Source organism: Rana temporaria (assembly GCF_905171775.1).
Source record: "Rana temporaria chromosome 2 unlocalized genomic scaffold, aRanTem1.1 chr2k, whole genome shotgun sequence".
NCBI classification, from domain to species: Eukaryota; Metazoa; Chordata; class Amphibia; order Anura; family Ranidae; genus Rana; species Rana temporaria.
The window spans coordinates 907,233-922,298 of record NW_024404415.1 but is presented as its reverse complement, the minus strand read 5'-3'; the positions used below and the strand labels follow the sequence as shown (position 1 = coordinate 922,298).

The window sequence follows — 15,066 nt, the reverse complement described above, 5'->3', positions numbered from 1 at the left end:
GGAGTGACCCGTGTGGTTTCCATAGATATACTTCATCCTTGGAATCCCCCAACCCCCCCCCCCCATCCAAGTGGTTTACCACATCACCACAGCTCCGCCCCGGCCTCCTCCTCGTTGTCTTTTTGTCAAGGGGTTCCGTTTCCAATGATCTCTATGTGTGTGGTGGTGGTACGGTATGTCTGTTCTAGTCTTTGGTATCGGTGTGATGGTTCTGAGTAATGGCTTTGTCTAATCTCCGTATATTGTATGTGGAGGACTCTACAAGTCCTCGGGGGTACAGTGGACTCTTGGTAGATGTATATTTTTGAAGGTTGGTCTCCACTAAGGTGGCTATGGTGGATTGGAGATAATCTCTCTTGTGGGGGGGGGGCACAAGTACTCTATACCTACATACAGGGCCGTCTTTACCGCAGGGCAAATGGGGCAGGTGCCCTGGGCCCTGTCACTGTTGGGGGCCCAAAGCAACCAGATGGCAACCCCCCAATTTTTTATTTATTTTTAAATAAAAAAAAATATTTTTTTTTAATGTATTTTTTTTTTATTAAAGGGACAATTTTTTAGGGGTCCCCAGGGGCCCGGAGGCCCCCAGGGCCCAGATGGCAACACCCCTTTTTTTATTTATTTTTTAATAAAATAAAAAATAAATTAATATATATATTTTTTTTTTATTAAAGGGCTCAGAGGTCCCCATGTGGCAAACACCCTTTATTTTTTTTTATAAATGTTTATTTTTTTATTTTTGTTTATATATTTTTTTTTTTATTGAAGGGCCCAGAGGTCCCCAGGGCCCCAGATTGCAACCCCTTTTTTAAAATATATTTTTTATATATATTTTTTATTTCTTTTTTTCTTTTTATTAAAGGGCCCAGAGGATGGCTACACCCCTTTTTTTATATATATTTTTGTTTATTTCTTTTTCTTTATTGTAAAGGGCCCCCGCTTCTAAATTCGCGGCAGCCCCCCCCTGCTTCTCAATTTCAGGCGGCAGCACCCCCCCATCCTGGTTCTCTGCTCCAGGGGGCCCATGCCTGAAGCTGTGTAAGTGGCCCCATAATTCCTGATCCCTGCCGCCCGTTAAGCCCCTGTGCTGCCCACAAATCAGGCTGAAAATCATCAGCGACACGCAGCCAGTGACAGTACTGCTTCCCTTCCCAGTGTTTTAAAATGTACAGCACCCCTGGCTTCCCTTTAGACGTGCACTTCTCCCTTCCTGCCACTGGGTGCTGCTTGTATATAAAAGTGAATTAGAATGTGATTTTATAACATCCCCAGTTTGCTCTTCCCGAGGCTGACTTCTTCATGTCCTGCTCCTCAAGGTATGTCACTGTTTGCTAATCTATATTGTAAATAGAAGGGTGATTCTGTTAGAGAGGGGATCCCAGTAGTGGGGTGATTCCAGTAGAGAGGTGATCCTGGAAGTGCGTTGAATCTAGTAGAGGAGTCATCCAGGTAGTGGGGTGATTCCAGTGGAAGGGTGATCCTGTTAGAGGGGCTATTGCAGGAGTGGGGTGATTCCAGTAGAGAGGTGATCCTGGTGGATGACTGAATCCAGTAGAGGGGTGATTCCAGTAGAGAGGTGATCCTGGTGGATGACTGAATCCAGTAGAGGGGTGATTCCAGTAGAGAGGTGATCCTGGTGGACGACTGAATCCAGTAGAGGGGTGAACCAGTAAAACAGCCAGGCGACTCACATTTTCAGAAGAAGGACAGTAATGGCAGCCAATGACCTCTACCTTTTTGTAATCCCATAAGCCTCAGGGTTGAGGGGGGGAGGTATGACACCCAGATCCCAGGGACAATAGTGGACCCGCTACTAGTTGGACTTTCATGACTCCGGTCAGATTGGGTGAGATGATTTCCTCCAACAATTTACTTGTTTTAGTTGAATGGATGGTGGAATTTGGCGGCCCGTCAGTTGTAGCCGGCTCTGCATCGGCCAGAGGTGGCTATCAGTTGTAGACTCCACATGAACAGGCCGGGATGTTCTGAATTATTGGATACGTAGTCCTCGTTCCTCCCCACTGAACGTCCCACCAATAATGGATGGAGGAGGATCGTCCTACTGGAGATGTCTGGTGGAGATCCGAGGACAAGCCGGGTGTTCCGGATACGGAGATCCAAGAGGGAGGGGCGTGATCAATCTGTGCCCGTCTAATACTCCACCAGAGGTTCCTGTTGGTTGAGGACCTCATCCTTCCGACCTATGAATGTTCAGATGGGACCTCCCACCATACATGTAATGATACCGGTGCAGACCGGTTGTTGTACTTTGTCAGATGGAGATTCCCCATCACTATTATTATAGATTATTGTAATTTCTACATTTATCAATCAATAAAATGTAATAAAAATGTTCTTGTGTGTGATGTTCCGGTCCGGTGTGAGATCCCCGGTGTGAGATCCGGTGGTCCGGTGTGAGATCCGGTGGTCCGGTGTGAGATCCGGTGGTCCGGTGTGACATCCGGTGGTCCGGTGTGAGATCCGGTGTGAGATCCGGTGGTCCGGTGTGAGATCCGGTGGTCCGGTGTGACATCCGGTGGTCCGATGTGACGGCGGATATTTTAAGATTCACGTCCAGATTCTCTCAGCCCATCTTATATTGATTTACAGAAATGTTGATGTTCTGCCCATTCGGGGCAATGTGACCGAGTCTCTCCGCCAACACAAGGTACCCCCCCTTGCCCTCTGCTGTGCCCCCCCACCACTCCATCACATGGTTGCGTCCAGGAATCCAGAGCTTATGTAGGTTCTCAGGTTGCTGAGTTCATCCTCCTCCTCATGTCTTCATGTGACGGTGCTCCGGCCAGATGATTGGCTGCACCATCCCAAACTCTGCATTCTAGGAGGAGGTGACATGTCCTCCCCCCAATACCTGGAGGGCTCCCCAGGAGTGGCAGGATAGCATGGCACAGGTAAGTATAAGCAGGACTTTTTTCTCAGAGAATAGGTGCAGGAACTCCTCCTGTCTGAGTTGCCCCTTGACTCCACCCCCTACCCACCTCTGGGCAACATCCCTTGGTTCCACCCCCTACCCACCTCTGAGCAACATCCCTTGGTTCCACCCCCTACCCACCTCTGAGCAACATCCCTCTGTTCCACCCTCTACCCACCTCTGAGCAACATCCCTTGGTTCCACCCCCTACCCACCTCTGAGCACCATCCCTTGGTTCCACCCCCCTACCCACCTCTGAGCAACATCCCTTGGTTCCACCCCCTACCCACCTCTAAACAACATCCCTTGGTAACACCCCCTACCCACCTCTGAGCAACATCCCTTGGTTCCACCACCTACCCACCTCTGAGCAACATCCCTCAGTTCCACCCCCTACCCACCTCTAAGCAACATCCCTTGGTTCCACCCCCTACCCACCTCTGAGCAACATCCCTTGGTTACACCCCCCTACCCACCTCTGAGCAACATCCCTTGGTTACACCCCCCTACCCACCTCTGAGCAACATCCCTTGGTTACACCCCCCTACCCACCTCTGAGCAACATTCCTCAGTTCCACCCCCTACCCACCTCTGAGCAACATCCCTCAGTTCCACCCCCTACCCACCTCTAAGCAACATCCCTTGGTTCCACCCCCTACCCACCTCTGAGCAACATCCCTTGGTTCCACCCCCTACCCACCTCTGAGCAACATCCCTTGGTTCCACCCCCTACCCACCTCTGAGCAACATCCCTTGGTTCCACCCCCCTACCCACCTCTGAGCAACATCCCCTGGTTCCACCCCCTACCCACCTCTGAGCAACATCCCTTGGTTCCACCCCCTACCCACCTCTGAGCAACATCCCTTGGTTCCACCCCTACCCACCTCTGAGCAAATTCCCTTGGTTTCACCCCCTAACCACCTCCGAGCAACATCCCTTGGTTCCACCCCCTACCCACCTCTGAGCAACATCCCTTGGTCCCCCCCCCTACCTACCTCCTAGTACTGCCCCTTTTAAAGAATACAGAACCAAGTATCATTTTGTGGTGTTAAGAATATTGTACGAAATTTGTTAATGATAACAAGAAAGGCATAAAATAGATCAATCAACAATGGACACCCCAGCGACAATAGATCCACTACAACAACAATGGACTCCCAACAGCCAGCACCAATAGACCCTCCAGCAGCCAACAACATTAGACCCCTCCCTTAACAGTCGATCCCTTCCAGCAATGATTGACAAACCTGCAGCATAAGACCCAGCCCTAGCAACAATAGATCCCCCATCAGCAACAATAGACCCCCCTACAAAATCAGATCCCCTCTAGCAACAATAGATTCCCCAGTAGCCAACATCAATTGATCCTCCAGCAGCCAGCAACAAAAAACCCTCCCCTCAACAGTACATCCCTCCCAGCAACGACTGACCCCCCAGCATCATAAGACCCATCCCAGCAACCATAGATCCCCCACGAGCAACAGAGGGGGGACCTCTGTAGGGATGAAGGTGGGGGACCTCTGTAGGGATGCAGGTGGGGGGACCTCTGTAGGGATGAAGGTGGGGGGACCTCTGTAGAGATGAAGGTGGGGGACATCTGTAGAGATGAAGGTGGGGGACATCTGTAGAGATGAAGATGGGGGGACCTCTGTAGGGATGAAGGTGGGGGGACCTCTGTAGAGATGAAGGTGGGGGGACCTCTGTAGGGATGAAGGTGGGGGGACATCTGTAGGGATGGAGGTGGGGGGACCTCTGTAGAGATGAAGGTGGGGGACCTCTGTAGGGATGAAGGTGGGGGGACCTCTGTAGAGATGAAGGTGGGGGGACCTCTGTAGGGATGAAGGTGGGGGGACCTCTGTAGGGATGAAGGTGGGGGGACCTCTGTAGGGATGGTGGTGGGGGGACCTCTGTAGAGATGAAGGTGGGGGACCTCTGTAGAGATGAAGATGGGGGACATCTGTAGAGATGAAGGTAGGGGGACCTCTGTAGGGATGAAGGTGGGGGACATCTGTAGAGATGAAGATGGGGGGACCTCTGTAGGGATGAAGGTGGGGGACATCTGTAGGGATGAAGGTGGGGGACCTCTGTAGGGATGAAGGTGGGGGGACCTCTGTAGGGATGAAGGTGGGGGACATCTGTAGGGATGAAGGTGGGGGACATCTGTAGGGATGAAGGTGGGGGACCTCTGTAGAGATGAAAATGGGGGGACCTCTGTAGGGATGAAGGTGGGGGACATCTGTAGAGATGAAGGTGGGGGGACCTCTGTAGGGATGAAGGTGGGGGGACATCTGTAGGGATGGAGGTGGGGGGACCTCTGTAGAGATGAAGGTGGGGGACCTCTGTAGGGATGAAGGTGGGGGGACCTCTGTAGAGATGAAGGTGGGGGGACCTCTGTAGGGATGAAGGTGGGGGGACCTCTGTAGGGATGAAGGTGGGGGGACCTCTGTAGGGATGAAGGTGGGGGACCTCTGTAGAGATGAAGGTGGGGGGACCTCTGTAGGGATGAAGGTGGGGGGACCTCTGTAGGGATGAAGGTGGGGGGACCTCTGTAGGGATGAAGGTGGGGGACCTCTGTAGGGATGGAGGTGGGGGGACCTCTGTAGGGATGAAGGTGGGGGGACCTCTGTAGGGATGAAGGTGGGGGACCTCTGTAGGGATGAAGGTGGGGGACCTCTGTAGAGATGAAGGTGGGGGACCTCTGTAGGGATGAAGGTGGGGGACCTCTGTAGGGATGAAGGTGGGGGACCTCTGTAGGGATGAAGGTGGGGGGACCTCTGTAGGGATGAAGGTGGGGGGACCTCTGTAGGGATGAAGGTGGGGGACCTCTGTAGGGATGAAGGTGGGGGGACCTCTGTAGGGATGAAGGTGGGGGGACCTCTGTAGGGATGAAGGTGGGGGGACCTCTGTAGGGATGAAGGTGGGGGGACCTCTGTAGAGATGAAGGTGGGGGAAGGTGGGGTGTAATGTACCAATTATTCAGAATTATACAACATGATGTAAGCCCCTCCCCCCAACATTAAATCTACTACAAGAAAATAACGCATTAAAATCGCCGACATAGGTAGTAGCGCAGAGTTATTAAACACAGAGCGGGGCGAGGTGACCCGTCGGCCTCTGGGGGGCGATGGTGGAACATTTCATGGACTTTCCTCCCCGTCATGTGATGATGGAAATCCCCAATTATCTGACACCGGATCCCAGAACACGGCCCGGCGCCTGCACTGCGTAATCGTCTTCAACTGCCAGCGGGGAAATCTCTGCCAGCGTCAGATCACAGAGGAGAGGGACAGCTGAGGGGAGACGCTCTGCAGAGCAGAACACATCCCGGGTCTGTACCCCCCGCTGTGCCCATTATGAGGGGATCCCACCATCCCTGTGCTGAGTTCCCGGGTCTGTACACCCGCTGTGCCCATTATGAGGGGTTCCCACCATCCCTGTGCTGAGTTCCCGGGTCTGTACACCCGCTGTGCCCCATTATGAGGGGTTCCCACCATCCCTGTGCTGAGTTCCCGGGTCTGTACACCCGCTGTGCCCCATTATGAGGGGTTCCCACCATCCCTGTGCTGAGTTCCCGGGTCTGTACACCCGCTGTGCCCATTATGAGGGGTTCCCACCATCCCTGCGCTGAGTTTCCAGGTCTGTACACCCGCTGTGCCCATTATGAGGGGTTCCCACCATCCCTGTGCTGAGTTCCCGGGTCTGTACACCCGCTGTGCCCATTATGAGGGGTTCCCACCATCCCTGTGCTGAGTTCCCGGGTCTGTACACCCGCTGTGCCCCATTATGAGGGGTTCCCACCATCCCTGTGCTGAGTTCCCGGGTCTGTACACCCGCTGTGCCCCATTATGAGGAGTTCCCACCATCCCTGTGCTGAGTTCCCGGGTCTGTACACCCGCTGTGCCCATTATGAGGGGTTCCCACCATCCCTGTGCTGAGTTCCCGGGTCTGTACCCCGCTGTGCCCATTATGAGGGGTTCCCACCATTCCTGTGCTGAGTCCCCGGGTCTGTACACCCGCTGTGCCTATTATGAGGGGTTCCCAACATCCCTGTGCTGAGTTCCCGGGTCTGTACACCCGCTGTGCCCATTATGAGGGGTTCTCACCATCCCTGTGCTGAGTTCCCGGGTCTGTACACCCGCTGTGCCCATTATGAGGGGTTCCCACCATCCCTGTGCTGAGTTCCCGGGTCTGTACCCCCCGCTGTGCCCCATTATGAGGGGTTCCCACCATCCCTGTGCTGAGTTCCCGGGTCTGTACCCCCGCTGTGCCCATTATGAGGGGTCCCCACCATCCCTGTGCTGAGTTCCCGGGTCTGTACACCCGCTGTGCCCCATTATGAGGGGTTCCCACCATCCCTGTGCTGAGTTCCCGGGTCTGTACCCCCGCTGTGCCCATTATGAGGGGTTCCCACCATCCCTGTGCTGAGTTCCCGGGTCTGTACCCCCGCTGTGCCCATTATGAGGGGTTCCCACCATCCCTGTGCTGAGTTCCCGGGTCTGTACACCCACTGTGCCCATTATGAGGGGTTCCCACCATCCCTGTGCTGAGTTCCCGGGTCTGTACACCCGCTGTGCCCATTATGAGGAGCTCCCACCATCCCTGTGCTGAGTTCCCGGGTCTGTACACCCGCTGTGCCCCATTATGAGGGGTTCCCACCATCCCTGTGCTGAGTTCCCGGGTCTGTACACCTGCTGTGCCCCATTATGAGGGGTTCCCACCATCCCTGTGCTGAGTTCCCGGGTCTGTACACCCGCTGTGCCCATTATGAGGGGTTCCCACCATTCCTGTGCTGAGTTCCCGGGTCTGTACACCCGCTGTGCCCATTATGAGGGGTTCCCACCATCCCTGTGCTGAGTTCCCGGGTCTGTACACCCGCTGTGCCCCATTATGAGGGGTTCCCACCATCCCTGTGCTGAGTTCCCGGGTCTGTACACCCGCTGTGCCCCATTATGAGGGGTTCCCACCATCCCTGTGCTGAGTTACCCGGGTTTTACAAGGCATTGCAGAGACGGGGCAGCTAAAATCTCGGGATTTTCACATCAAAAGCATGTCGGTATCGGACATTTCAGGGACAGATTTTCACACACTGGCTCAGATTCAAGAAGCAATTGCGCCCGTGTAACCATAGTTACGCAGCGCAATTGCTTACTTGCTCCGGCGTTACGAATGCTCCTGATTCAGGAACATCGTAACGCCGACTGCAGCCTAAAATCTGCGTGGCATAAGGCTCTTATGCCGCGCAGATTTTAGGCTGCATTCTTGCGTTGACCGCTAGGGGGCGCTCCCATTGTGCTCAGCGTATAGTATGCAAATTGCATACTAACACCGATTCACAATGTTGCGCGGGCCCTGCGTACGCAAGTTACATAGTTTCCGTACGGCGTCTTTAGCGTAAGGCTGCCCCTTCTAATAGCAGGGGCAGCCAATGCTAAAGTATACCCGCCCTTCCCGCGTCGCGACGTACGAATTTCACGTCGTTTGCGTAAGTGATTCGTGAACGGCGCTGGACGCCATTCACGTTCACTTTGAAGCAAATGACGTCCTTGCGACGTCATTTGCCGCAATGCACGTCGGGAAAGTTTCCCGACGGAGCATGCGCTCTACACTCGGCGCGGGAGCGCGCCTAATTTAAATGATTCCCGTCCCCGGCGGGATCATTTACATTGCGCGCGCTTACGCCGGGCAATTTTGCCGGCGCGCCCTCGCCATTTACGGAGCTACCGCTCCGTGAATCGAGGGCAGCGGGCGCAAATTTGCGGGGGCGCAGGGCACAATCGTTGCCCTGCGCCTCCGCAAAAAAAAAGAGCAAATCTCTTTGAATCTGGGCCACTGGTTTTACCGGGCCTGGCAACCCTGATGGGGCCCCCTAGTGGCATGGGGCCCTCGGGCAGTGCCCGAATGGTCATTCCGCCCCCAATATCATGGATATTTCAGTCTCCACCTGTAGCTGAGATCTCAGGTTTATGTGGAGTGATTGGTCAGTATCAGACATGAAGCCCCCCCCCCCCCCCCCGGGACCCCTCACCTCCAGCACCATCTCGGTCAGGTGGGTCTGTCTCTGCGCCGTGCGGTCTCCGGCCGCCGGACTCTCCCAGATCAGCAGGCAGAAGATGTCGTACTTCTTCATGACTTGGCGGTAGTTGCGCTCGCCGAGCTCCAGGACGCGGTCCTTCCCATCGTAGGAGGGGAAGTGGAGACCCTCCTCGGCCGCGCACAGGGCGAGGAGAGCCCCCAGGGCGAGGAACGTGGACGTCTGCATGGAGGAGGGCGAATGACTGAGGGGTCCGGCGGGACCGACCACCTTACATAGATTCCCCCCCCCCCCCCACAGCTCACACCCCTCACTCCATTTTTAGGACACAGTTGTTTCGGTGCTATAAATAGGCGGCCGATGGGATGGGGGGGGGGAGGGGGAGGGGATCTAGGAGGTGACGGGTCCTCTTTATAGACAGATGAGTCCGAAGTGTGTTCTCAGAGAAGAGACAACGTTCTACAATCACCGGGACAATAATGTCACTCCGAGAGAGATGGGACCACCAGAACTCAACCGCACTCACCCAGGGACATCATAAAGACAGTCCCCACTTTCTACCACAGTCCCCGCTTTCTACAACAGTCCCCACTTTCTATCACAGTCCCCATTTTCTACAACAGTCCCCACTTTCTATCACAGTCCCCACTTTCTATAACAGTCCCAGTTTGGTGACACCGGCCACTAAATGATAAGAAGGAACATTGGCCGGCAACGTTGGGGCCCATGAAGAAAACACAACAGGTCCCAGCAGACAACAGATGAACTTGTGCCGTGTTAGTCTTTTACCAGACCCAGGGCGCCCCCTTGTGGCTCTCCGGACACCTGCTCTGGTTCAGTCCTCAGACAGGTATAGGAGTTGTCACATACGAGTTGTCACTTAGGGGTTGTCACATAGGAGTTGTCACTTAGTGTTGTCACATAGGAGTTGTCACTTAGGGGTTGTCACTTAGGGGTTGTCACATAGGAGTTGTCACTTAGTGTTGTCACATAGGAGTTGTCACTTAGGGGTTGTCACATAGGAGTTGTCACTTAGGAGTTGTCACGTAGGAGTTGTCACGTAGGAGTTGTCACTTAGGAGTTGTCACGTAGGAGTTGTCACGTAGGAGTTGTCACTTAGGAGTTGTCACTTAGGAGTTGTCACTTAGGAGTTGTCACTTAGGGGTTGTCACATAGGAGTCGCTGCGATCTCTCTCCTTCAATCCTGCCGAGACAGTCCCTCCTTTCCTTCTTTACAAGTGGTAGTGTCAAGAAGGGCAAGCCAGCAACCAAAATGGCAGAAGAACATCTGCCCACAGGTTTCCAGTAGGGAGAGCCGTACGGTGCACACGCATGCGCAGCCTCGCGAATGACGTGTGCGCGTATGCGCATCGTGACAACTCTTGGCTCCAGATGAGCTTTTTAAAGGAGACTGACGCCCAGGTTCTTTGCTGTCCGGTCTACAGCGTTTCCTGAGACCCCCCCTGCTACCTGCTTGTTTCTGCATACCTGTTCCTGTTGACTTTGGCTTGTTCCTGACCACCCCTGCCTTTGATCCCGGCTTGTCCTGACTACGCTTTTGCCTCTTCCTTGGTCTGCCTGCTGCCCGCCTACTACCAACCCCCAGCCTGTACCACGACTCTGCTTCTGAACCTCATCCGCCCGCCAGTGTATGACCCGGCCTGTCTGTACCTGCTTGTGCTCTGATCTACAGAACACCTCCTCCACTGACTGCTGTGTCCGGCTTCCAGCTTGTTCCTGTCTCCAGCCGTCACCTGCACTGCAAGTCTCTTCGGTGAGTCCTCGGAAGTACGGCTCAGCTCCTGCACCAGTGTTCCTGCCGAGCACTCCCGAGCCTCCTGTCTGTCCTATCAGGGGTTCACATACCAGAGGCCTCTCCCTGCATACCGGGCACTACCATCAGGTACGTGACAGGTAGCAGCGCTCTCCAGCACAGTCTGATTCTTACCAGGCTCCCGAATCACACCCTCCCGGGGGAAAAGGTTCATGTTCTCTTTGCTTTTCTGAGTTCTCACCCCGATTGTGGTCAGCTAAGGCAGGGATCCGTTCAGCTAGCAGCAGCGGCTCAGTTCTTTCCCCACACCTGCTTGCTTCAAGGTAGTCTCTCCCTTTCTCACTTCTCCTTGCTTTGTTCCATCACCTCCAGGATCGATTCAATCCCAGCCAACATGGCCGCCCCCTGCACCGAAGACACTCCATAGACGAGCGTTGCCTAGTGGTCTCTGTAAAGATGGCTGCTGCACTTCTGCATTCATGGGTATTCAGTTTATCCCTGTCCACACTGCACCGCCACGAAGGGAGAAGTTCTGCAGCAGTTACCAGCTACAGTCCAGGTTACGCAGTCAAATGACGGCGATCACCAGCTGGGGTGGTAAATGTCTGACTCCCAGCATTGGTAATAGCAGTCGGGTCACGGCGGGTGTCCTGTGATATCGGCGTGGGATTGCCGGTGTAATAAAAAACATCTCGACCCACGAAATTCCTCGACCACGTCACGACACAGCGGTCCGCGCATGCGCGACTTCACCGCTGTTTTATTGCGGATGCAATTTTCGAGTCCAGAAAATTATAGACGCGAGCGGGTGGGCAGAGCGGCGATTTGTTTAAACTCATCATCGACAGCACCGCCTCCAGCCCCGCCCCTGCCCTGCCGTGGCTGTTCTTTCTACTAACCTGTTCTCCTACGCCGTCGTATCTTAGGGTGCAATTTTTACGCTGACCGCTAGGGGCGCTTCCCTAGACTTCCGCGTTGAATATGCAAATTAGGTAGATACGCCGATTCAGAAACGTACGTCCGCCCGGCGCATTTTTTTACGTTGTTTACGTTCGGCTTTTTCCGGCGTAAAGTTACCCCTGCTCTATGAGGCGTAGCCAATGTTAAGTATGGACGTCGGGCCAGCGTCGAATTTTGCGTCGTTTGCGTACGTCGTTCGCGAATAGGGCTTTGCGTAAGTTACGTTCACGTCGAAACCAATGAGGCTTTGCGGCGTAATTTGGAGCATGCGCACTGGGATACGTCCACAGATGGCGCATGCGCCGTTAGTAAAAAACGTCATTTACGTGGGGTCACCATTCGTTACCATACAACACGCCCACTGCCTGGATAATTTGTATTACACGGGCTTACGCCGGACCACATACGCTACGCCGCCGTAACTTAGGGCGCAGGTTCTTTCTGAATACAGAACATGCCTCACTAAGTTACGGCGGCGTAGCGTATCTGAGATACGCTACGCCCGCACAAAGTTACGCCGGGCTTTCTGAATCCGGGCCATCATCGGCTGCACCGCGTCCAGCCCCGCCCCAGCCCCGCCCCCGCCCCGTGGCTGTTCTTTCTACTAACCCGTACCGAGGAAAAGTGGGAGGGGGAGATAGAGTGGTGCTTGGAGAGGGGGGGCGGGCCCCGTGTATAGCACTCCCACTTTCCCTCGCTACGGGTTAGTAGAAAGAACAGCCTAGGGGCTGGGGCGGGGCTGGACGCGGTGCAGCCGATGATGGCCCGGATTCAGAAAGCCCGGCGTAACTTTGTGCGGGCGTAGCGTATCTCAGATACGCTACGCCGCCGTAACTTAGTGAGGCAAGTTCTGTATTCAGAAAGAACCTGCGCCCTAAGTTACGGCGGCGTAGCGTATGTGGTCCGGCGTAAGCCCGCGTAATACAAATTATCCAGGCAGTGGGCGTGTTGTATGTCAATGAAAGGTGACCCCACGTAAATGACGTTTTTTTAACTAACGGCGCATGCGCCGTCCGTGGACGTATCCCAGTGCGCATGCTCCAAATTACGCCGCAAAGCCTCATTGGTTTCGACGTGAACGTAACTTACGCAGAGCCCTATTCGCAAAAGACTTACGCAAACGACGCAAAATTCGCCGCTGGCCCGACGTCCATACTTAACATTGGCTACGCCTCATAGAGCAGGGGTAACTTTACGCCGGAAAAAGCCTTACGTAAAAAATGCGCCGGGCGGACGTACGTTTCTGAATCGCCGTATCTACCTAATTTGCATATTCGACGCGGAAGTCTAGGAAAGCGCCCCTAGCGGCCAGCGTAAATATGCAACTAAGATACAACGGTGTAGGAGACTTACGCCGCTCGTATCTAGGCAACATTGAGGCGTATCTGATTCTATGACTCAGGCGCCGAGATGCGACGGCCCGCATTCGGAGTTACGACGGCGTATCTGGAGATACGCCGAAGTAACTCCTTTCTGAATCCGGGCTGATGAGTTTAAACAAATTGCTGCTCCGCCCACCCGCTAATTTTTCTGGACCCGAAAATTGCGCATGCGCGAAAAAACAGCGGTGACGTTGCACATGCGCAGTAAAGCCCAGTGAACAGCTGTGTCGTGACATAGACGCACCGGAAGTGATGCGATCGAGTCCAGGTTTTTTTTATAGCACACCGGATCTGTTCAGGCAGATGTCTGAGCCTCCATGGTGGTCATTTCACCTCACTTCCTGTTGTAGTGACACCCTGACACCCAGATGACACCAGGACAGGAAGTGAAGGTCAACAAAAAACCCGACCGAGGTTTTAGTTCCTCTCATTTGTAATGGAAGCATTGGGCCAGATTCACAGTTGTAATACGCCGGCGTATCTACTGATACTCCGGCGTATTTTCAAATTTTGAATCCTCAAAACAAGTTACGACGGCTTTAGGCTTCGACCCGACAGGCGTACGGCTTCGTACGCCTTCGGATCGTAGGTGTAATACTCCGGCGCCCGCTGGGTGGAGTTTGCGTCGTTTTCCGCGTCGGGTATGCAAATTAGCTGTTTACGTCGATCCACGAAGGTACGCGCGTTCGTCGCATTTTCTTACGTCGTCGCTAGTCGGCTTTTCCCATTGCAAACTTACGGCTGCTTTTTCATGGCTTAGATTTAGACCAGCCATGTTAAAGTATGGCCGTCGTTCCCGCGTCGAATTTAAAAAAAAAATATTTTGCGTAAGACGTCCGGGAATACAAAGGACGTAACGCACATCGCCGTTCAAAAAACGCGTCAGGGCGCAAAGCACAGCAGGAAATTTCCTAAAGGAGCATGCGCAGAACGTTCGGCGCGGGAACGCGCCTAATGTAAATGGTACACGCCCGATTTAAATTAGGCGGGCTTGCGCCGAACGCATTTACGTTACACCGCCTCAAGTTTACAGGTAAGAGCTTTGTGAATCAAGCACTTGCGCTGAAAACTTGCGGCGGTGTAACGTAAACGAGATACGTTACGCCGCAGCGCAGGTACCTGAATCTGGCCCATTGTTTCTATAGCACACTGGGAGATTCTTCCTCACTTCCTGTTCTGGTGACACCCGTCCAATAGACAGGAAGTGAGGTGAAATCTCCCATAGACAGAAAATACATCCCGGCAGAAACTCTCACCCTCCTCCGCTCCATCTAATACTAAAAACATATCACGGTGGAGTTGGTTTTGGTGATAAAGTTTCAGAAATATCACACTCCAGACAAATCTAAGGGTGAGCCTCTAATGAGTGGCGGGTGTGGGGGAAGGGGGGGGTGGAAGCCGAGACAATGGTCTGGCCACCGGGATTGTCTGCCGTCTCTCTGCAGGTGATTTTTTCCTTCATCGCTGACTTACCAGGCTTTCTTCTGCAACTCTGTGTGGAGGCGGCCATCTTGGTAAAGGCAGGGCTTTGCTTCCTCAGATCAGAGCCACCCCCCTCTGATAACTGGTGGGGTAATGAGAGGTGGAGGGATCAATGATCCACAGAATGGATGGAGAAGAATCAGGGAGATCCTTGCACTGGAGCTCCTCAGGTACATCTTCCTCTCCAGCAAGGAGAACCGTGAGCAGCACAGGAGTGTCATCACCAAATCTCACTCCACATCTGGTGAGACCGGCAGTGCCTTAGGCTGGGTTCACACTACGGTTTTCCCGTCCGTCAGCCGCATACGATTTCAGTATTGAAAACGTACGGGCCCGGACGGGAAAACGTATAGATAGAGAATGCATTGCAAATCGTATGCACTCAGATGCATCCGGGTGCGTACGATTTGCTGGCAAAACGTTTTTTAAACGTCCGCAAAACCGTGTTCAACCACGGTTTTGCGGTCGTTTTTAAAACAGTATGGCAAACGCATAAGTTTTCCT

General features: G+C 53.8%; 1 protein-coding gene across 1 annotated transcript in view; it reads right to left on the bottom strand.

Annotated features, from left to right (window-relative positions):
• The window catches only part of CASQ2 (calsequestrin 2), a 94,228-nt gene extending 85,008 nt beyond the window's left edge, over window positions 1–9,220 (bottom strand). The window contains exon 1 of the mRNA XM_040334154.1: window positions 8,959–9,220. Within this exon, the coding sequence (XP_040190088.1) occupies window positions 8,959–9,192 (234 nt within the window). The 5' untranslated portion in view covers window positions 9,193–9,220. The remainder of the gene's footprint in view (window positions 1–8,958) is intronic.
• Between the last annotated feature and the right edge of the window lie 5,846 nt (window positions 9,221–15,066).